This window comes from Bufo bufo, chromosome 9 (assembly GCF_905171765.1).
Source record: "Bufo bufo chromosome 9, aBufBuf1.1, whole genome shotgun sequence".
Classification (NCBI taxonomy): Eukaryota; Metazoa; Chordata; class Amphibia; order Anura; family Bufonidae; genus Bufo; species Bufo bufo.
Genome location: NC_053397.1, coordinates 36,057,577 through 36,080,606, shown reverse-complemented (window position 1 = coordinate 36,080,606; position 23,030 = coordinate 36,057,577). Strand labels below are relative to the sequence as shown.

Genomic DNA, 23,030 nt, shown 5'->3' with positions numbered 1-23,030 from the left:
CCAATGTATGAAATGGGTGAACCCCTTCAACACAGTGATGTAGGTCACATTACATACATTACAGTCAAGCACTCCATATAGCACAGGAGATACATACTGTAACAACAAATCTCACTTACCTGCAGTGACTGGCTGAATCGCTTTAAAGGAGTTGCCCGCACTGGGGGAATAAGATTCGCAAGTGATGTGACCCTCGAAAGTGGTTTGACCCGTTTGGTACTTGGTTCCTATATGGAAAGCGCAATTAGCAGCATATTACTGACCATATTCAACGTGAACAAAATGTAGACACAGACAATAAATAGAAACTAAATAAAGGTGACATCCATCAACACAAAATGATGCAATTCCCAAATGGTCAATCTTTCAACATTACTGGGGATGTGCATATACATCGTTTCATTGCCAAGATGATATCTTTTGTTATTTTAAACTCAAAGGAGGGGACAAGATGACATTGAAAGGGAATGATGATGTAAGAAAGGTGTCAGGAGGGAAAGCAGAAATCCAGGCAGGGAAATGGAAGGGTAAGAAGAATTAGAGTGTTTTTTCTGTGCTGTAGTTAATAATATCCTGTTTCCCCACCAAATAGATACCAAAACCGTATGCTAACAGGTACATAGCAATAAGAGCACATTGTAGAGTGTCTATGAGTCAAAGCTACATCGAGGATAGCTGTAAACCAAACTGTCCACATCTCTTGTGTATGGAGTGATAATAGGGCAGCCATGAATTTAATTTCGTATTGAGGCACACATTAGTTATTTACATAAGATTTATCCAAAATCTTGTCTTCATCTTCAGGAAACATCGTGTCTTTGTAAATAATTTGGACCCCGAGCATTAATTTTAGGGCCCCTCATTGCTGAAGTCAACACACCTGTTACGGAAGGCTGCACAGATTTTCCATATTGTAATTGCCTTGCACACTATAAATTGACTGAGTAAAAGCAGAGAGAAACTATACACACCAACAGAGTATGTATATAGAACCAGTATAGAATGAGGGTACAGGCAAAATCTGCAATAATTTCACAATGTACTCTCGTATCTTGTCTGGTATGACAGTGATCTCCACAGGCACGTTCTCTTACGGCAATCTACAATAAAGGAAATACACTAAAAAAAGTACAAGTTCACGTAGGACTCTAGTCTGGGATGATAGTGATCTCCACGGTCACGTTCTCTTACTGTAATGTACAATAAAGGAAATGCACGAAGGTTGCTTTTATATTCAAAACACAAACAAATCTTAAATTTTCGGCTCATCGGACAGGAAGTTCCTGTATCTCATCCCAGTGCAGTACAGCAGCCTTCGTCTGGATCCTTAGAACAATGCAGTCCCACTTCTCAGACCCTATTGTGTCCATCTGACGCAGACGGAATTTTATCTTCAAAGGAACATTAAGTTTGTTCCAATACTTTCCTCTCCGGAAAGACTTGGGTTGCCATTGCCAATACCCGAACAATGGTATGAGAGTCACGTTGGAGCCCTCTCTGTCTACTATCAACAGTTGTGTACCAGGGGCTGTTCATGTTTGGTACCAGGATAGGTCGCCAATCATTGTTCTGGAGCGTTCAAGGTCTCTGGGGACCTGACAAGACAGGAATCATTCAGGAGGTAGCCCAAAGTATGCATAGTGTCTCCTATCTTCCTTCCCTGTATTCTGTCCAGCGTCCACAGTAGATTAGGAGGAGATTTATTGAATTATCCATTGATACTACACCGGTAAGTTCTAAGAAACACATTCAGAATTAAGCTGACATGGCTCCATAATAATAATAAATGAAAGCCTACATTATCACAACATATTTCATCAAGTACATTTTACTTAGGATGCTGATAAAATGCCCAATGAATAAAAAGTTTGACTCATAAAATTATAATGGACTTAATGGCCACCTGATGTGCTGTTTACGGAGCCAAAGAGGCAAGAGGGTTCTTGAGATTCAGCCTCAAGCTAGACATTAACATTGGATTAATGCTGGCCAAACCTGCTGACCTTCTAATGTGTATAGGATTGACACAACTACCCTTTGACAGTAGATGTCTTGAGAAACATGCCTGACCCTTCAGTTCTTGGGAAGGCTGTTGGAGCAGCAGCATGGGTTACTTGCATATACTTTCCCTCGGTCTGGCTCCACTCACCTGGGTGAAGAAGGGGATATGTCCGGGTTCTGAACCTGGACAACCCCTTTAATCACATGCAACTACAAAAGTATTCATAGCCAAGTGCTGGTTTGAAAAATGTAGACTATATTTTGTGGGACGACCCCTTTAAATTAAAGATGCGATTTTACGGAATATAGCACCTCATGAAGGTACCACATGGAGTGCCTACAGGATAAACAATTCTTCACTAATTTCATTTAGATTATTACTTTTCAGGACATTTATAATAAAGAAAATGTACTATTTAATAGGAACACTATTTGTGAGAGTTTTTCATCCATAGACTCTTGTGGGGGGGGGGGGGGGTAACCCAATGTTCTTAGTGATTTGCGTCTATTCACTACACGGTGGCCTGTTCGCTACGCTGGTGGATTGTTTTGGCCGCTAGTTTGTTTGACTGACTGTGTACAAATAGGATGTCAAACTGAAGAACTTGTCGAGTTACAAGGAAGCAAATTAGCTCAGCAAATAAACAAGATTAGGTACAAAGCAGCTGTTAAGGTATTGCAGACACCTGAGCCGCTATCACCAAGAAAAGCCGGGGTAGTCCTTAAACAAGTTAAGATTTGTGTTCTGTGTGCACGGCATGCATTGTGTGGCCATGTGTATGCAAACAGCAAGACAAAAGACCATCGTACTGTGCAAACTGACAGAGGCAATCACATCTGGAAGAGCTTTAGCTTCTCAGTACAAGAGGCTTTGGCAGGTGATAAAATATATTTAAGGAGGAAGGCATTTAGCTTTAGGTGTTGCCAGGGTACATAACAGAATGGGAGTGTTGTGTACTATCTAGAGTTGTGGGTACTCTTGTAGACCAATTGTGGCATGTTAATGATTATACCCTGGGAAGAAGTCCTAGTTTTGGAAGACATTATGAAGCGTTCTGGCTTCTTCTATCTAGTAAACGGCTTAAGATGCTCATACACTAGTAATAGAAGCTAAAATTTTTACTATTTTTACCATAAAATGTATGGTTGTCCTTCAAAACCAACTATTAATGACAGGCCATTCACCACAAAGCCATATAAATCACCAGTGTATGACCAGCTTGAGGGTTAGCTCTGCTGCCTTCCTGGTGGTCCATCCCCTTTAGATGCACGTTGACTAAACCCATTGATTTCGGCAGGGCTGGCTGACCATTGAATGTGTAGGGGCCGGGGGAGTCCCTACTGTTTCCTGACAGCAGATGTTGAGGGAAAGAAGGGATGGGCATGTTGGATTTCAACATACCCCCCTTTGTTAATGAGGAAATAAGCCACCACCAGTCTGGCTAAGCATGCATATGTATGGAGGGGGGGGGGGGGGGGGGGGGTCGGAAGGGATAGCTGTTTACCAAAAGCTAAAGGTGTATGGTTACCTTTAGGTTCAACCAGGTGAAAATTTCAGTGGAGTTTGATTTCTCTCTCAATGTTTGCATTTCCTTCAGAACTTCTGTTCCCTCGCTCAAACATGTTTAGGGTTCTTCACCTCTTATAAAATTGGAAAAATAGGCCTCTTTCACAGTAATAGACGAAACGTGCAATGTGATTGGTCTCCATGGACTGCTCACGTACACACTGACTTTAATGTGTGCATTCATTGTGGGTCTGTGGTGATACCACGGAACCATGCCCTATTTTAGGGCTCATGCACACGACAGTATTTTGCGTTCAGTATACTGGCCGTTTTTTGAGTTCAGTATGCAGTACATATACTGAACCATTCATTTCAATGGTTCAGCAAAAAAAAAACGGAAGTGTCTCCGTGTGCATTCCGTTTCAGTATTTCCGTACCGTGAAAAGATAGAACATGTCCTATTCTTGTCTGCAAATCACGGTGCTTGGCTCCATTCAAGTCAATGGGTCCGCAAAAAAAACGGAACACATACGGAAATGCATCCGTATGTCTTCCGTATCCGTTCCGTTTTTGCAGAACCATCTATTGAAAATGTTATGCCCAGTCCAATTTTTTCTATGTAATTACTTTATACTGTATATGGCATACGGAAAAACGGAACGGAAACGAAAACAAAAAACGGAACAACGGATCAGTAAAAAACGGACTGCAAAACACTGAAAAAGCCATACGGTCGTGTGCATGAGCCCTTAGTCCTTGATTAAGGATCCCTCACATTATAGCCTAAGGGTCCATAAAAATCCATCCATGTTCAGTCCATGGTTTTCATGGACCATTGGAAGGAAATGCTCTGGAAATTAATTATCAGCCTAGCAGAGTCCATGGAATACAGATGACACATGGAGGGCAAAAAACTGACACACGGACCAAACACAGATTCTTCACGGATGCAGATGCATGAAAGAGGCCTTAGACTGTGGACTCCACTGAGTGCATTCTGTAGGTGCTATACAAATATACAAGACAAGTAGATTCTGACAATACTATAGTCTATAACGCACTGGACTCCAATGAATCTACAACTCCAGAACATCCTGAGAGCCATAGATTCACAGCTGGAGATCCACAGGTTGGAGACCACTGCCGTAAGCACTGGCATGTGAAAACCTACAGATCTAATTTGGGCTATACACTGGGATGGTTGACACATGGCTCGGGAGATCAGATCCTTCTTCTTTACTCTTTCTCAGGTCTCTCCCTTCTTCTAAGGATACTTTCGCACTAGCGTTTTTGTTTTCCGGTATTGAGTTCCGTCACAGGAGCTCAATACCGGAAAAAAACGGATCAGTTTTATCCTAATGCATTCTGAATGGAGAGCAATCCGTTCAGGATGCATCAGTTCAGTCCCGCTTACGTTTTTTTTGGACAGAGAAAATACTGCTTTTTCAGATGACACCGGAGAGACGGATCCGGTATTTCAATGCATTTGTCAGAAGGATCAGCATCCGTATTCGTCTGACAAATGCCAGTTTGCGTTCGAATTGCCGGATCCGGCAGGCAGTTCTGGCGACGGAACTGCCTGCCGGAATCCTCTGCCGCAAGTGTGAAAGTAGCCTAATTTCCTAGATTTTGCTGTTGTGCACCAAATAGTTATTGGGAGTAATTTACAAAGACCAGCATTTTACATCGGTCTTTGTTTCCCCCTGAGCTGGAGGAGAAAGCGCCTGATTTATGATGAGGCTCAGGTCTTGTCATAAATTAGGTGCACCTCAGGCAGTCCATGCGCCTGGAGCAAAAACTACTCCAGCCCCTGACCGGCATCGTTTTCATTCCTCTTTTATGCCTGGCGTAAAAGACAGTAAATGTGTTGAGGCCCAAGTCCTGGCCCCCTCCATTCCCAAGTGGTGATGATGGTGAACAATTCCTGTGTGACAAAATATTGTTGCATGGGCATTCATAGATGGGTCTTGTGACTGTTTTTATGCCGGACCCTCAGTTGATCAGTAAATTACAGGCAAGGACTAGTTGGTCTGGACGGTGAACACATGAACCAGTCTGAGAAGGTGGAAACTCTTATCAAATCCAGTCTTTCTCCCTTTCATACTATCGCGTTTAGTCAACGCCTTGCTTATCAGCAGTAAGTCAAACTTCCACATGTGATTTTATTATCATGCTACTATATTTATTCAGGACAGGTTTGTTAATGTTGTAGGATTCAAGTTGCAACTCACGGTCTTCAAGCTGCAAGGTTCGAGCACCGAGTGGCTGGACAGGCCGCAGCGAGTTTTAATTAAACTAATGAGACTGCACTGTTTGGTCGTTCTGTATTGTTAATGGCCGCCATTGAAAATACATTACCAACACAAGTAGGATTAATTCACAGATAATGGGTCGCACTACTGTATGGAAAAACCCGGATGGGTGCTCACAGCCCGCAGATTCACCCAATCTAACAAGCAAAAAATTATACAAAAGAAAAGGGCTGGGCACTCACTATATCTAGTAGCCGTGGTGCTTTATTAATTAAAATCAATGATTATAATATAATTAAAAACACATATTCTAACACACATTCATACACATCAATAATAGTATCTAAAATATAAATATAATCACTGTAACACAATGGTAAAAGGACCTATTTGATATATATAAGAGTCAGATATGATCAGTAATTCGCATATGACCAATAGTCCGCATATATGGAGGACGAAAACAGTCCAAAACTATCCGAATGTTCAGTCCAATATCAGAAGTGTGCCATATACAAAAAGGACGGATGAAATAGTTGATCCGATATCCTGAGATCTTTTTCAGAGACGAATAGTCCTGAATTCAAATATTCGCACAGTTCAAAGTAACAGCGTTAATTTCCAAATGGATAATGTGTCAGTTGTATTATAGTCTACTCACATAATAAATGTACTTAGGCGGCTCAGATCAACAATCCGCGGCGTCCCGCGTAATAGTCAGGGTATGATCTCCGCTTGTACGTGTGAGCCACAACTTCACAATGGAATAGTCTTTGATAACTCCTAGTAGGTTTCACAGAGAGTTTTCAACAAGCTGTTTTTCAATTGAACAATCAAAGTTCCTCACTTACTGGCGCCAGTAGTATCTTTGTATTCCACAGCTCTGCAGATATGCGTTCCACCTTCAATTTATTTTCTCCAAGAAGGGGCGAAGCTGCAAAGGTTGGTGGTCCTTAGGTCCAGTCGGGGGGTACTGCGCCAGTAAGTGAGGAACTTTGATTGTTCAATTGAAAAACAGCTTGTTGAAAACTCTCTGTGAAACCTACTAGGAGTTATCAAAGACTATTCCATTGTGAAGTTGTGGCTCACACGTACAAGCGGAGATCATACCCTGACTATTACGCGGGACGCCGCGGATTGTTGATCTGAGCCGCCTAAGTACATTTATTATGTGAGTAGACTATAATACAACTGACACATTATCCATTTGGAAATTAACGCTGTTACTTTGAACTGTGCGAATATTTGAATTCAGGACTATTCGTCTCTGAAAAAGATCTCAGGATATCGGATCAACTATTTCATCCGTCCTTTTTGTATATTGCACACTTCTGATATTGGACTGAACATTCGGATAGTTTTGGACTGTTTTCGTCCTCCATATATGCGGACTATTGGTCATATGCGAATTACTGATCATATCTGACTCTTATATATATCAAATAGGTCCTTTTACCATTGTGTTACAGTGATTATATTTATATTTTAGATACTATTATTGATGTGTATGAATGTGTGTTAGAATATGTGTTTTTAATTATATTATAATCATTGATTTTAATTAATAAAGCACCACGGCTACTAGATATAGTGAGTGCCCAGCCCTTTTCTTTTGTAACATTACCAACACAGACCGACTAAACGGTGTGGTCTTATTAGTTTAATTAGAACCCGCTGCAGCCCGTACGGCCGTGCTTCTCTCTGCTTGTTCTAGCATTGTTCTTTTCATCAGTGAGGGTCTGAGTGCCGAGACCCCCACCGATGAAAACCTTTGATATCTCGCTATGACATCTTAAAGGGGTTATCTAACCCCTATGATGACCTCCCAATGCCCGGGCGCCTCATATAAATGATGCTGTACTTACTCCGCTCCCTGGCACCCGCGTTGCCCCTGATCCCTGTATGGCTGCCGCTGCCTCTCCCCATCGCGCGGGTCAAAACATCCGCGATGCTAAGGTGACGCTAAGGAGGTTCGTCCCCGTCGCAGCCTTCTATTGGCTGCCTCCCTAGTCGCCGGATGTTTTGATTCGTGTGACGGAGAGATGCAATGGCGGTCGTGCAGGGATCAGGAGGGATGCGGGTACCAGAGAGCGGGGTAAGTATAATCTATATGAGGTGCCCGGGCATGAAGGGGGAGGGGGGGTCATTATAGGGGTTGGATAACCCCTTTAAGCATTTTCAAAATACAATGACACTTTAAAGGGGCTGTCCAATATTAGGAATTTTTTTTATTTATTTTTAGCCAAAAACAGCACCACTCAATGTCTGTGCCTGTGAATGGAGGCATGCTGCAATACCGAACACAGCCCATGGTCAGAAGTGGTGCTGTTCCTGGAATAAAAAAAAACACAGAATTTTTTATTTTTTCATGCAGACAACCTAATGATTCGTTTCATAAAGCTCCAAAGGACTTTATTAATATTACTTCACTTTCGCTGGACGGTTATTGAAGAAGCCCAGACAACATTCCTCCAGTCTTTCTCTACTGGGCTGTATTGTTGTTGCTGGGATTTTAGTGTTTGATACATAGGCCTTAATGGTTTAGAAGAAAGGGAATATTCCGGGCTGTCGGGTCAAGTTAAATTGTTTTCTCCTAGTATTGATTAGCGCTCTATTCCATTTCAGAGAGGCGGACCACCCACAGACCACTAATTACCGCATTCTGCTGGAGAGCACACTCCACTGAAAGTCAAGTTTGATTTGGCTTCCTATAGAAAGACGAGCTACATTCAGACCCACTCCCTATTGTGCTGGGAATACAAGAGCCAGTGACCTGGATAACATTAACCGAGGAATCGCTCTCTTCTTCCAGGTGCGATACAATAGCCCAGCCTTCTGCTTTATTCTCCACCAGCTGTCAAGGTGGCAATAGAGTTCTCGCTTCATCTGCGGAGGTCAGAGGCTCATCCATTTCTAGAGAAAACTGCTTGTGGAGAAATATGAAGGTCACCTCTTACTGCAGAGCAGATGACAGTGCAGAGCTTATCGGACGCAGTCGCTGTACAGAATGAATGACGAAATGGTGAAATTGTCAGAATGAAAATAGAGGACTGAGCTCAACCTGCCTACTAATGAGGTTCGAAGACTGCTGTGCCAGGGCACAACAGGCACTTAAAGGGGTTCTCTCACTTCAGCAAATAGCATTTATTATGTAGAGAAAGTTAATACAAGGCACTTACTAACGTATTGTGATTGTGAATATTGCCTTCTTTGCTGGTTGGATTCATGTTTCCATCACATTATACACTTCTCATATCCAGGGTTTACAACCACCCTGCAATCCATCAATGGTGGTCGTGCTGGCACACTGTAGGAAAAAGCACCAGCCTATGTGCGCTCCCACGGTCCCAGCCACCAAAGAGGCTGGTGCTTTTTCCTATAGTGTGCAAGCGCGACCACCACTGATGGATTGCAGCGTGGTCATAACCATGGAAACGAGCAGTGTATAATGTGATGGAAAAATGAATCGTCAGCAAAGGAGGCAATATGGACAATCACAATACATCAGTAAGTGCCCTGTATTAATTTTCTCTACATAATAAATGCTATTTGCAGAAGTGAGAGGACCCCTTTAAGAAATCAAGGTAACGTCTCAATGTGACTTCAGCTGTTCCCTGTAGAGGAGAAAGTCACAAGTGAACCACAGCTGCAATAGCTGGATGGTAATCTATAGGGGTACTCCGATCTCTTTAGGCTGGGTTCAGACCTGAGCGTTCGGGATGTCGCGCTCTGTATGCGCGATTCTACGGGCGTCTGACATACGCGGCTCCGGAACAAGCGAATGCCTATTGTCGCGCGTTCCCGCTAAGTCTATGTACGGGAACGCGCGACAAGACGCCCCAAAGAAGCTCAAGAACTTTTTTGAGCGTCGGGCGTTTTACAGCGCGATCGTACGCGCTGTAAAACGCTCAGGTGAGAACCCTTCCCATAGGGAAACATTGGTTCTTGCCTGTTGAGCGTTTTACAGCGCGTAGGAACGCGCTGTAAAACGCTCAGGTCTGAACCCAGCCTAAAAGTAAATCTCCATGATTGTGGAGGTCCAAACCCTGGGAACCCTGAGAATGAAGGGGCTACATCTCTGGAGTACAGCTGTTCCCCTTGTTTACCCAGCACGATGGTGCCACGGCCACTCAATATGCCAGTAGCTGCAGAATGAATGGGTACCATGCTGTAGTCCCCTGCACATCCGGGTGGCCAGGAGCACAGCTACAGAGTGAATGGGCCACAGAACTGATTCATCCATTCATTCTCAGAAACAGTGGGGGTCCCAGAAGGCAGACCCCCACCAACCATAATGCACATGCCATCGCTTTATGAGCTGCAAACATAATTCATTTCATGTTGATATACAGCTCTAGTAGGAGAAGTGCAGAAATACCCATAAATCTTTCTCGCATGTCTCTTTTAGAAAATACCCCAAAAAGAATATTCTGGACCATCTGACATTCCTCTTTTATCCCTCTTGGAAACTATATAAATTTACACCCCTTGTCAAAATAGTGAAGGTCATTTATTAAGGTACTTGGACTATTTTAGTCGTAAAAATAGTCGCAAGTCCCTTTTTTAACTGTCCGGTTTTATGTTGTGTTCGGCAGGATGGGGTCGGAGCAGGGTGTGTGTCGGGGGCCCGGCTAGGGTTGGGAGTCTCGCCCCGGCAAATATATTAACATTTACACCGGGAAACAGAAGTAAGTGTTGGTGAGAACTACTCTAGCCAGGGCCTGAAGTCGTTTTTCTCTCCCGGCAGATTTGCCTAAAACTAGTCAAAGCGCAGGAGAAAATCTAAGAAAAATCTATGATCGGCGTTAAAAGCCGGTCTTAGTAAATCACCCCCAGTCTAATCAGTGGTGTAGGTGTGAGACTGTAGGGGCATACCCCTTTGACAAATTGGAATGGTAGCAACCAGTTGTACATTTATTTATATATTTCCAGGAGGAATAACAGAATAACAAGTTCTAAGAAGAAAAATGCTCACAATTTGTCATTTCATGGGGAATACAAGTAATTACTAAAACAGACATGTCAAGAGAGGTGACAGATCTTTAAAAGGGTGTCAGGATCACACAGATCTAGCACCTTTATTATATTGCACGTATCACGTTGCAAGAATACAGTGTTCCTTTATGGACAAGTGAGCTGTGACCGACTTCAAATAAGCGTCTCGCTACCAACAGATCAAGGTCTTTCAACTACACAGACCCTGAGCATTTGCTGATGTCTTAAACACATCTTCTTGAAGCTACGCTGAAGTCCCAAAAGTAAGAGGAGTGCGAGCTTTGAAGTGGGTTAAACGGTTTGTGAGTCAGAGTCTTACGGAGAAGAAGGTCTTTATGCTTCTCGCCTGGAGCGGCCGTCAAGAGTCCGTGTGATGGGGCCACCGATTAACTGTGCAGATATTTATATGTAAAGATGATGACAGAACATATGGTACCCATGATGCATCCTCCGGAGAATTGGAAAAAAGAAGCAAGTGCTGCTTCCTATTGAAATTAACGATTTTGATGTGGAAACGCACCAGAAAACTCCGTTTGAACTGGCCCTTTACCTTTCATACCAACCAATAGAACATGGATCGATCAAAATGGTTTAAAGAACCATAGCATGCAGCCTTAGGCTACTTTCACACTTGCGGCAGAGAGATCCGGCAAGCAGTTCCGTCGCCGGAACTGCCTGCCGGATCAGGCAAAATGTATGCTAACTGATGGCATTAGTAAGACTGATCAGGATCCTGATCAGTCTTAAAAATGCCTGATCAGTCGAAAAAATGCATTGAAATGCCGGATCCGTCTTTCCGGTGGCATCCGGCAAAAACGGATCCGGCATTTATTTTTTCACCTTTTTTTCAGTCTGCGCATGCGCATACCGGAAGGACGGATCCGGCATTCCGGTATTCTGAATGCCGGATCCGGCACTAATACATTCCTATGGGAAAAAATGCCTGATCCGGCATTCAGGCAAGTCTTCAGTTTTTTTAGCCGGAGATAAAACCGTAGCATGCTACGGTTTTCTCTTTTGCCTGATCAGTCAAAACGACTGAACTGAAGACATCCTGATGCAAACTGAACGGATTACTCTCCATTCAGAATGCATGGGGACATACCTGATCAGTTATTTTCCGGTATAGAGCCCCTGTGACGGAACTCTATGATATTGCAGCTCAGCCCCAGAATCAGCACCACTCTTATCAATGGACTGTGATATTGCAGGTCAGCACCAGAACCAGCACTGCTCTTGTCCATGGACTGATATTGCAGCTCAGCACCAGAACCAGCACCGCTCTTATCCGTGGACTGTGATATTGCAGGTCAGCTCCAGAACCAGCACTGCTCCTATCCATGGACTGTGATATTGCAGGTCAGCTCCAGAACCAGCACTGCTCCTATCCATGGACTGTGATATTGCAGGTCAGCTCCAGAACCAGAACTGCTCTTATCCATGGACTGTGCTATTGCAGCTCAGCACCAGAACCAGCATATTTTATAGGTAGGTTCTAGGTGTGGATTTTAGAGCATATCTACAGTTGACAGGTAGAGACTACATTTACGTAAATTCTCTGCCATATAGTTTCTTTTTCAAGCCACAAGAACTTATGACTAAGATCTGAACTTCCTGCTGCCAGAAAACATACATTACCAGTAATTTATGACAAAACTATTACCCCCAAATCACACCAGGGTCAGAGAAATCAAACGGAGCATTATTATTCACAGATGTTACATCTTGCCAGCATATTAGTTGGAATTTAACCTACAAGATATCAAATGCGTTCAGCATTCGGAGAGGTAAGTCAACATTTTCTATGGCTTCCTGCCAAAAGCCCTTACTTTATTAGTCTGCTACTGGCAAAACTGGCCCCAAATCCGCAGAATTGTAAGAGTTTAGTCTCATAACTTGTCAGAAATCCAAAACCACACAAAACAGCAAGAACTGGAGATAGCATCAATCAAAGCCGGGCGTTATGAAACCTGCTCTTGTTACACAGACCTAAGGCCCCCATGCAGATAGTCAGTCGAACCCACCAAGAACGGAGGGTTCAGCCGACAGTCTAATGTTTGGGGGGAGCCTCCGACTGTTCCCCACAGATAATGTCAAGGGAGAGAAGGATCGGCTGAAGTTAATATTTTTGCCCAGTCCTTTTGTTCTCCGGGGAGATAAGCTGCCACCAGAAGTGTCTGCCACCAGCTTTCTCCTCTCCCTCCATTAAATACATATTAACGCTTGGTGCAACCGAATGTGTATGGGGGAGTCGGAAGAGAGACCTAAACGATCAGCTATTGAATGTGAATGGCCAGCCTTAAGGTGAGTTTAGACGGGCCAATGGAGCGGCTGATTGTCAGGAAGGCAGCGTTCCTTCCCGAGAGTCGGTTGCTCGCTCAGTGAAGGAGACACACTTACATGCGGTGATCTCCTTCACAGTATGAGGACGAGCAGTCGCTATGTGATCCCTCGTCCCGATACAGAATCATTGTTTCTGGGCAGCAGATCTCTGTTTAGACAACACGATCTACTGCCCAGAAATGATGATCGGTGGTGCCTGCAGGAACCACAGGATCACCCGATGAACAGTTGGAAGTGTGATTGGAGGCTCCTCACACTCATCAGATCAGCCGTTCTCGCCAGGGTTCGGCTAACAGTACACTACTGTATGTAGGCCTTTAGGATATCCTTGGTGATCCCTCATGGATCATGGAAGGTATGAAAAACCTTCATCTTGCGTGAAAATGAAGGACAATGAATCAACCTTAAGGTCCCTTTCACACGGGCGAGTATTCCGCGCGGATGCGTGAGTTGAACGCATTGCACCCGCACTGAATACCGACCCATTCATTTCTATGGGGCTGTTCACATGAGCGGTGATTTTCACGCATCACTTGTGCGTTGCGTGAAAATCGCAGCATGCTCTATATTCTGCATTTTTCACGCAACGCAGGCCCCATAGAAGTGAATGGGGTTGCGTGAAAATCGCAAGCATCCGCAAGCAAGTGCGGATGCGGTGCGATTTTCACGCACGGTTGCTAGGAGACGATCAGGATGGAGACCCGATCATTATTATTTTCCCTTATAACAAAGTTATAAGGGAAAATAATAGCATTCTGAATGCAGAATGCATAGTACAATAAGGCTGGAGGGGTTAAAAAAAAGAAAATAATAATTTAACTCACCTTAGTCTCCTTTACTGAACAGGACCTGTGGTGAGCATTCATTACAGGTCAAGGACCTGTGGTGACGTCACTCCGGTCATCACATGATCCATCACATGATCTTTTACCATGGTGATGGATCATGTGATGACCGAAATGACGTCACCACAGGTCCTTGACCTGTAATGAATGCTCACCACAGGTCCTGTTCAGTAAAGGAGACAGAAGGAGATGCCGGGCATCGCGATCAAGTGGACTAAGGTGAATTAATTAATTTTTATTTATTTTTTTAACCCTCCAGCGCTATTGTACTATGCATTCTGTATTCAGAATGCTATTATTTTCCCTTATAACTATGTTATAAGGGGAAATAATACAATCTACAGAACACTTAACCCAAGCCCGAACTTCTGTGAAGAAGTTCGGGTTTGGGTACCAAACATGCGCGATTTTTCTCACGCGAGTGCAAAACGCATTACAATGTTTTGCACTCGCGCTGAAAAATCGCGGGTGTTCCCGTAACGCACCCGCACATTTTCCCGCAACGCCCGAGTGAAAGGGGCCTAAGAGTTTTGATTTTAACAAAAATCTAAGGATAACAAGTAAAGAGTATGTCTAGTTGTATGGAAACCGGAACTATTTGGCTGGGAAGGGGCCGTCATGTAAAGCCTTTCCCCCTCTTCACTACAAATATATTGACACAGCAATATATCCATCAAGACATTATAGGAGAACTCGCACGGGGCAGATCTGTGGCAACAATATGTGGAATAGGCCCATTCATGCTTGTAGCCAAAACAACCTCATTCAGATGTAAGGGGCGGATTTTGCAGGAAAACTGTAAAACATTAAAAGAAATTTGTGGAACGAGAGTCCCACCTCAGGCTGGAGCTATCCTGCTTTGTGCTCACGAAAAGGAGGAACTGCCCTGCTGGTCATGTTGACCTTCTTTCGTACAGGTGGTGGGAATGTGGGAAATGAATGGTGAAGGTGCTGGACCCTCTGCCACGGGCACATGTAATCTGGATGTGGGAGCCATCATCAAGCAGACTGACACACTTACACTTTTGCTACTGGACTCTGTTTCCGCGTACATAACGTACACCTAGCTTTCAGAAGACATTTCACATTACATTTTTTCTGCATTAGGGCTCATGCACACAACCGTATACCCTCCGAGACATACGGTCCGTGAGCTGGCCTTATGTCCCAGAGCGGCATACATCGTGCGCACGGAAGCGCACAGCATCATAGGTTACTATGATACTGTGCACATCGGGCCGCCCGCGGGACTATTGTCCTGCACTCATATGATCATATGAATGCGGGACATTAGCCAGTATCGCTCCCATGCCAAGGATGTATGCTGCTCCGGGACATATGACCCGCTCACGGACCGTATGTCTCGGAGGGCATACGGTCGTGTGCATGAGCCCTTATTTTCTGTCAGGCTGAAAAGAAAGGAAGAGGCAATCGCCCTAAGGCTACTTTCACACTTGCGTTTGGTGCGGATCTGCACAGACGGATCCGTTCAGATAATATAACCTTCTGCACCCGTTCAGAACGGATCCGTTTGTATTATCTTTAACATAGCCAAGACGGATCCGTCTTGGACACCATTGAAAGTCAATGGAGGACGGATCTGTTTTCTATTGTGTCAGTGAAAACGGATCCGTCCCCATTGACTTACATTGTGTGTCAGAACGGATCAGTTTGGCTCAGTTGCGTCAGACGGACACCAAAACGCTGCAAGCAGAGTTTTGTTGTCCACCTCCAAAGCGGAACGGAGGTAGAACGGAGGCAAACTGATGCATCCTGAGCGGATCCTTTTCTATTCAGAATGCATTAGGGCAAAACTGATCCGTTTTGGACCGCGTGTGAGAGCCCTGAACGGATCTCACAAACGGAAAGCCAAAACGCCAGTGTGAAAGTAGCCTTGGGTGTAAGAAGGTGAGGGCGTGTAGGTGCATTATCTTCTAGATCTGGAGGCACGGCATGGGAAGGGTGGCCTCAGAATTAACACCCTCGTTTTTCACATTTATAGTACATTAAGCAGACAGACTTGCAGTGTGAATTACGCTGCAGATATAAATATATGTGAATGAAAAATCATATATTATGTACTGTATATCTATCACTTTCTGAATATCCTAAGATCAACACATTAACAACCCAGAGGTGGCAGGCACATATATAGCCTAGCTATACTGTATATGTAGATTTTGGTGCCACGGTGAACTTTCAACATCCATACTATTGAATGTAATACATACAGACTCACATATCCAGCTTGAACACCCATGGCCAACGTATGCACAAATCTACCATATACAGTTACTATGATAACATCATCCCAATAAAGTAAGCCCCCATGACAGCCACCGTGGCTTCTGCCTTTTACAGGTATAGACATTAGACGGTTGACCGATGGTCGGATTTGGAAAACATTTATCTAATGCAATCCACAAGTTCACAGCAGTTTTGCATGAATCCAGCTTGCAGGTAAGGCTCCTAGACAGATTGCCCTGTGATATTGCGTGCACTACAACACTGAAAATTCATTGTTTTCCACCAATGAATATAGGGTTGGACTGGCCAACCAGAGAACCAGAGGATCCTCTGGTGGGCCTCGGCAGAGCCGCTTCTGCCATGAGGCGAGATGAGCATCTTGCCTCAGGCGGTGGCAGACTTACCTCTGAGGGGGGTGGCAGTGTATGGCGGGGCATGGGAGCCTATGGCTCCTGTCCCCGCCCTTCAGCCTCATAGGTTTCAAGCCACTAGGCCTGAAGCCTATAAGGCAGTAGAACGGCGCAGGGGGTAGTGATAACACCAGTCCGATACTGCATGAATGTAACTCTTGTGAGGCGGGGATGATGCATGTGAAACAAATAAGAACCTCAAACCCTTTCACTGCAACAAAGTATCAAACTCTTGCAATTGTAGCCCAGTCTCCTGAATGGCAATGCCATCGTATGTAAGGAGCTTTACAGCTGAGAATTACAATATATGGAATAATTACTTAACGTGAGATTATCCTAACTAAGCCAGTATAACGAGTCTGACTGTGGGAATCCCATGTGTGTTTTCCCAAAGCAGAGGGAACTCCGCACCTCCGCCACAATTATTATTTGTACAGTACCAGCATATTGTATTTCAACATGTAGAAAACATAACAGAAGACACACATTAAAGGAACCGTCATCTAAACTACTGCCATGCATCACAGATCGGCCTCACAAAGCAAATGGAAGATGGATCCCAGCATGTTCTAAGATCTACGTTTTCCAAACATGCTGGGATTTGTAGTTTTGCAACAACTGTAAAGCCGATGTTTTGGAAAACACTGAACTATACTATAAAATGGTATTGTAGTCAGAATATTACCAATAACACGTCATCTAATTAGTATTGATCAGCTGTAGACAGATACCGGGAGAACCTACAAACTGGTTGTCTACTGTTGAAATCTCACTACTCGATGGTTTTATTAATTGTATGTTCAATGGTCCAGCTCCTAAAGGAAATATGTGCTCCTCAGCAATGACACGGTTTGTTTAAGTCCAATTAGCATGGTTGAGATGACTGTTTGTACTTTAGGGTGGCCTCCGTCCTTTACATGGAGGTTACAGGGTTCATTTGGAGGGGCTGGGGGTTTATCAGCTGGACAGACAGTTTTACTAAGCTTTGCTGGTTCAAAAGCCGCTCAGATCATCCGTAACCAGAAAGTAATTAGCAGAAAGTTGTTTGAAGTCCCGTGTGAAATTAGGTCAGTCTTAATTAATTTGCTTAAGGATTCTGACTCAAGTTTTGGCCATGTAAAGAAATTACAGGTTGTGCCTTAAAGGGAATGTGTCATCAGAAAGTGACCTATTGTTTAAATAAAGTTTTTATGGTAAACATATTTTTTTAACTAATTTTGGTGATTTTTTTTATTTATTTAAATTTTCCATGTTACTGTATTATTTTTTTAAATGTATATAATCCTGCAATTTTCCCCTTGGCCACTAGGTAATGATAAGTAATTATAATTATTAAAAAACTAATAAGTCATGATTTCCTGTTCTGTACAGGTAACTTTTCAGTAACCCTTATCATAATCATTAATTTCAAGTAACACCTCTGTATAGATAACACAAGGCCTATGGCTTACAATAGGTGATATCACAGCTTATCTGCTCCCTCATGACCTCTGTAAAGGTCACCGAGCATGCCTAGAAAACTCTCCCATGGAAGTCAATATGGTCAGCTCCTCTCCATTGTGTCTAAGACCCATGGAGCTGCTTTGAAAAGACAGGACGTTAGTGGCCAGTGAGAAAACGGTATGATTTTATAATTGGTCTTAAATATAGTGACCTGATAATTTTTAAACAATCACCAAAAATTCGAACAAAATTATGCTGAATGTAAAAATGAGATTTAAACGATGGGTCATTCCCTTTAAGCTCTCTTTCTATGAGACAACTGACAAGTCAATTATCGGGAACAAACCATTCTTTTCTGATAACTGCTTGCTCGCCAGCAGAGATAATCATTTCTTCTGTATGGGATGAGGAATGGCGCACACAAATCCTCTCTGTATGAAGTCAGAGGTATACAGAGTTACAGTATAGTCCCACAGACCTCTATGGGCACTGCATTATGGTTGTATGAGGCCTAAGTCAATTATCGGGAACAAACCATTATTTTCTGATAACTGCTTGCCCGCCAGCAGAGATGATAATTTCTTCTGTATGGGATGAGGAATGGCGCACACTAATCCTCTCTGTATGAAGTCAGAGGTATACAGAGTTACAGTATAGTCCCACAGACCTCTATGGGCACTGCATTATGGTTGTATGAGGCCTAAGTCAATTATCGGGAACTAACCATTCTTTTCTGATAACTGCTTGCTCGCCAGCAGAGATGATAATTTCTTCTGTATGGGATGAGGAATGGCGCACACATATCCCCTCTGTAAGAAGTCAGAGGTGCAGTATAGTCCCACAGACCCCTATGGGCACTGTATTATGGTTGCATGAGGCCTAAGTCAATTATCGGGAACAAACTATTCTTTTCTGATAACTGCTTGCTCGTCAGCGGAGATGATCATTTATTTTGTATGGGATGAGGAATGGCACACACGTATCCCCTCTGTATGAAGTCAGAGATATAGTATAGTCCCACAGACCTCTATAGGCATTGTATTGTGGTTGCATGAGGCCTAAAGCTGTGTTAACCAGGAGTGGACAATTTAGAAATCTAGATGCTTACAGCTAAAATGACTCATGGGCAAGATGGGAATCACTCACAGTCAGTTCTAGTCTAAAGTGGCTTAAAATTCATCCGCGCACCTGGTGCTCCGCCATTTCAGTAGCTAGGTCTCCCTGGGTCGGGGCTTACTGTTGGTTATTTCTATCTCGGCCATGAAAGGCCAAGCTGGCACAACCCCTTTAAGAATCGGAAAAATTCAAGGAAGTTTCTCATGGGTCAATATACACAGATCCAATTTTTCACCCTCTGTTGACTTCTTGGGGGGGAACATCTATATCTAATGATGCATCTCATGGAACATGTCACATTTTTTTAATGCACCAACACATGGTCTGCGTATAAAAAAAATCGGTGTAAAAAATATGGCATCACACAAAGTTCTGGAAATCTCCAGTTTTGCGCTGTATTACAGATACCTGCCAGTTGGAACTGGTACAGTGTGCAATAGGCCTTGGAGTTTCTACATAGCCTGATTATCTTCCCGATCGCTGAGCGGGCAGAAATGGAGATGTCTATAGCCAGAAATGATGCAATAATTTTTTATAGAGTTCTAAGAAATTAAAACATTCATAGCAATATGCATAAATTAAATGAAGCACTTCTGCCAAATGTTAATTACCTATGTTGATTAACTGTTTAGGAGTCGACTTTGACAGCACATAGTGTATGTGAGTAATGATTATTAGGGCATAAAAGGAGAACCCCGGAGGTATCGAATGACGCGTTGTGTAACGCGCTGGAGAGGTCGGTGATGGGAGGAACACCGCAGAGCGCCTACAGCTCAATAATTACCCTATTAATAGCATGGAGGGTATGGAAGAAAAAATGCTAAAGATGACCTTTCCCGATTTGCGCTGAATGACACGTCCTGCAATGTACAGAGAAAAGCTACATCAACAGTTCTGCTCAGGATTCGCCAACACACGGAGGACGCACAATATCTGTTCAGCTCGTATTATGCTGGAGGATGGGAACAAGGTTGTTAAATTTGCCCATTTGTAATGAGCAGATAGATCTGCTGGTAAGATATACCGAAGGTAACCACCCTGTGAGCGAGACACCTACAGAACTGCCAGGAACCGCTGTCAAAACTGCGCTACTGGGTGAATTATTCATATTTTATTCATTTATTTTACTCACTTATAGCGCTGACATATTCATCACTTGCTGTCCCCAATGGAGGTCACAATCATAAAGGGGTATTCTCATCTGAGACAATAGGGGAATATCGCTAGGCTATGCCCCCATTGTCTGATGGCTGCGGGTCCCACCACTGGGACCCGCACCTATATCGAGAACGGAGCGGGCAAAGTGGTGGCTGGAGGCTCCCCATAGAAGTGAATGGGAGTGCACCGGGCATGACCGCCCACCGCTCCCATTCACTTCTATGGGCCCAAAAGAAATAGCTTCCCCATAGAAATGAATGGAGGGCGGCTGTGAATATGTAGTGCGCCCTCCAACACTTTCGAGGCTCCCTTTAGGAGATAGGTGCCTGGGATCCACACCTATCAGGCAATGGGGGCATATCCTAGCGATATGCCCCCATTGTCTCAGATGAGACAACCCCTTTAAATTCCCTATCATTATGTCTGGAGTGTACATTCTCCTAAAATGGTAAATTTACCAGAACATTTTTCATTTCACAATTTCTTAGTTCCGCTTTCCCTGGATTCCCAACATTTTTTTTCCCCCCGAACCTGATCAGCACCAACAAATACAGTAAGGATGGGAAAGAGATCAGAACAATTTTAGAAATGCTTGTCATGTCCGTCAATCAAACCAGAGAACAAATATTGGCAAGAACATATATATATATACTTCACTCTCCCAGTGCCAATTTTCGTTACAGTAAAAATGAGAGGATGGAAAAAAGAGAGTGGATTTTTTTAAGGGTGGGGGAGGTCTACAGTTATAATATATAGGTATATAATGTTGGCAAGACTGAGTCAAGACTACCTACACAACTTCCACAGCAGCTATAACCCAGTTATGAAGGGAACAATTACCGCCTGTAAACGCTGATTGGGGAGTTGTAAGCTTGCCAATTCTCTAATGAAGTCATTTATAACTTTTTCTTCTTGTTTTTATATTACCCAGTCTGAATTCTACAGTAGGTGCCAAAATAGAAATAAGACTGTGCTGCAGCATGTTCCTACAGGGATGGATGGCCTGCCTGTGACCACAAGCTGCTTTGATGAACCCTGCTGCCCTGGACCTGGAATGCTGCCTTTTTGGCTGTAAAATGTCTCTTCAAAGATTGCGGAAACCTGTTGATCCCATAGAGATTCTGGCAGCTGGTGCATGTCTAGAAGTGCCTGAGAAAACAAAGGTCAAAGTTTTTCAAGGCTCGGTTATCTGGGAGAACCCTCCCTCCTCTTCGGAAACTGCACATACAATCTGCCTAGAAGCCAGATTCATAACAAACCATTGTTCCCGGCACAATGTGCACAGAGCACAAACATAACAAGGGGGGAAAAACAAGCCAAAAAGAAGTCAAGTAGAAGAGAGTGAGACCACTTTACTAACAGTCCATCTTAGCTACTTATACCCAAGTGACCAAGGGTGGACTGGCCATAGATCCTACAGGGTAATTTTCTAGAGGGGCCAATGCCCAGGGGGCCGCCCAAGCCCTCCTCATGGCCACCATTTGAGAACATAATGATCTGATGCTCTCAGCATTAACTGACGCCATGAGTATCAGGTACTTATGCCCTTAGACGGCATCTGCAGGTGCCCTCCTGAATTCAACTGTATCACCATCCTCAGGACAGTGATACAGTTGAATACTGCAACGCAGGCATCAGTATTTTATGATGCGCTGTGGTATTTGGTTCTGCTGGGGCAGTATTTTGTGCTGTACTGAGGTACTGCTGGTCCTGCCTACTTGTGATAATCTGGATCCACCTATGAAATGGGGCCACTTTTAATTTTTTTTTCCAGGGCCACTTTATGTTCCCAGTCCATCCCTGCAAGTGACTGAACAGCCCAGATTTACAAACAGAGGTATTGCATTGTGGCATGATGGCCAATTATGGTGGGATCTTCTAGCTTTGAATTGCATATGACCCTGCGGATTGCACCATAAGTGTTTAAATTTGCCAGCAAACACCGAAGACTGAGCCCATCTTCACAAAATAAAGCAGACGGTGTAGACCGCTTCTTTCCTTGCGAACGGCAGGTTGAATAATAAGTTGAGAATGAACATACATATGGCATTTAGAGGGTCTTCTCAGTGTCAAGAATTGTGTTACAGTAGAAGTCCATGTATGAAACGTATCCATAGAACTACTATATGGAAATGTGCATTAGGGGGCATTTACACCAACAGATAATGTGACAGATTTTTTGTTATACACACACACCAACTATTGGTCTGATTGGACAGAAATTGGTCAGATAATCTGTTGGTGTAAATGATTGATGTGTTGTCACCAAGGCCAACTAAGCAAGGGTAGTTCATGATGTGGTTCATGCAGTGAGAGTCAGACAGTCCCTTTAAAAACATGAAGAAATCATCCAGATGCTACAAGGCATGCAATGTGTAATAGTAAGTGTATGTCCTGCATGTGATCCAGGCAATAATCAGATTAATGCATGCTAAGGGCTCACTTAAATATATATATATTTATGAGGCTAGAAGCTTGCTGGTTGGGTACAATGGAGCTCTATGTGGTGTCCATCATTTCCAACTGGAGGGGGCATTAAAACCAATGACCATGGCCAGTGCAATGGTTTTTTAAGATGTTTTAGATTAATGTTGTTGTAAGAAAAGGCAAAACATATTCCAACTGAGAATCAGAAGGCTGTGCCGCCCAATTCCCTTTCTTTTTTTCTTGTAAAATGAAAGACAGAACAGACCCTGAGCTTTGGCAATGTGAA

At 43.5% G+C, this 23,030-nt stretch overlaps 1 protein-coding gene and 1 long non-coding RNA gene across 7 annotated transcripts in view; one reads left to right on the top strand and one right to left on the bottom strand.

The window, feature by feature from the left end:
* Positions 1-23,030, bottom strand: part of ARHGEF3 (Rho guanine nucleotide exchange factor 3) — a 316,670-nt gene that overhangs the window by 25,740 nt on the left and 267,900 nt on the right. For all 6 annotated transcript variants that reach the window (XM_040406971.1, XM_040406972.1, XM_040406973.1 and 3 more), the window contains one exon: positions 120-227. In XM_040406971.1, coding sequence (XP_040262905.1) covers positions 120-227 — 108 coding nt within the window. The remainder of the gene's footprint in view (positions 1-119; positions 228-23,030) is intronic.
* On the top strand, positions 12,440-21,852 carry LOC120978695. The gene is made up of 3 exons (XR_005774168.1): positions 12,440-12,542; positions 19,792-20,129; positions 21,249-21,852. It is a non-coding gene; the product is annotated as an uncharacterized LOC120978695 (long non-coding RNA).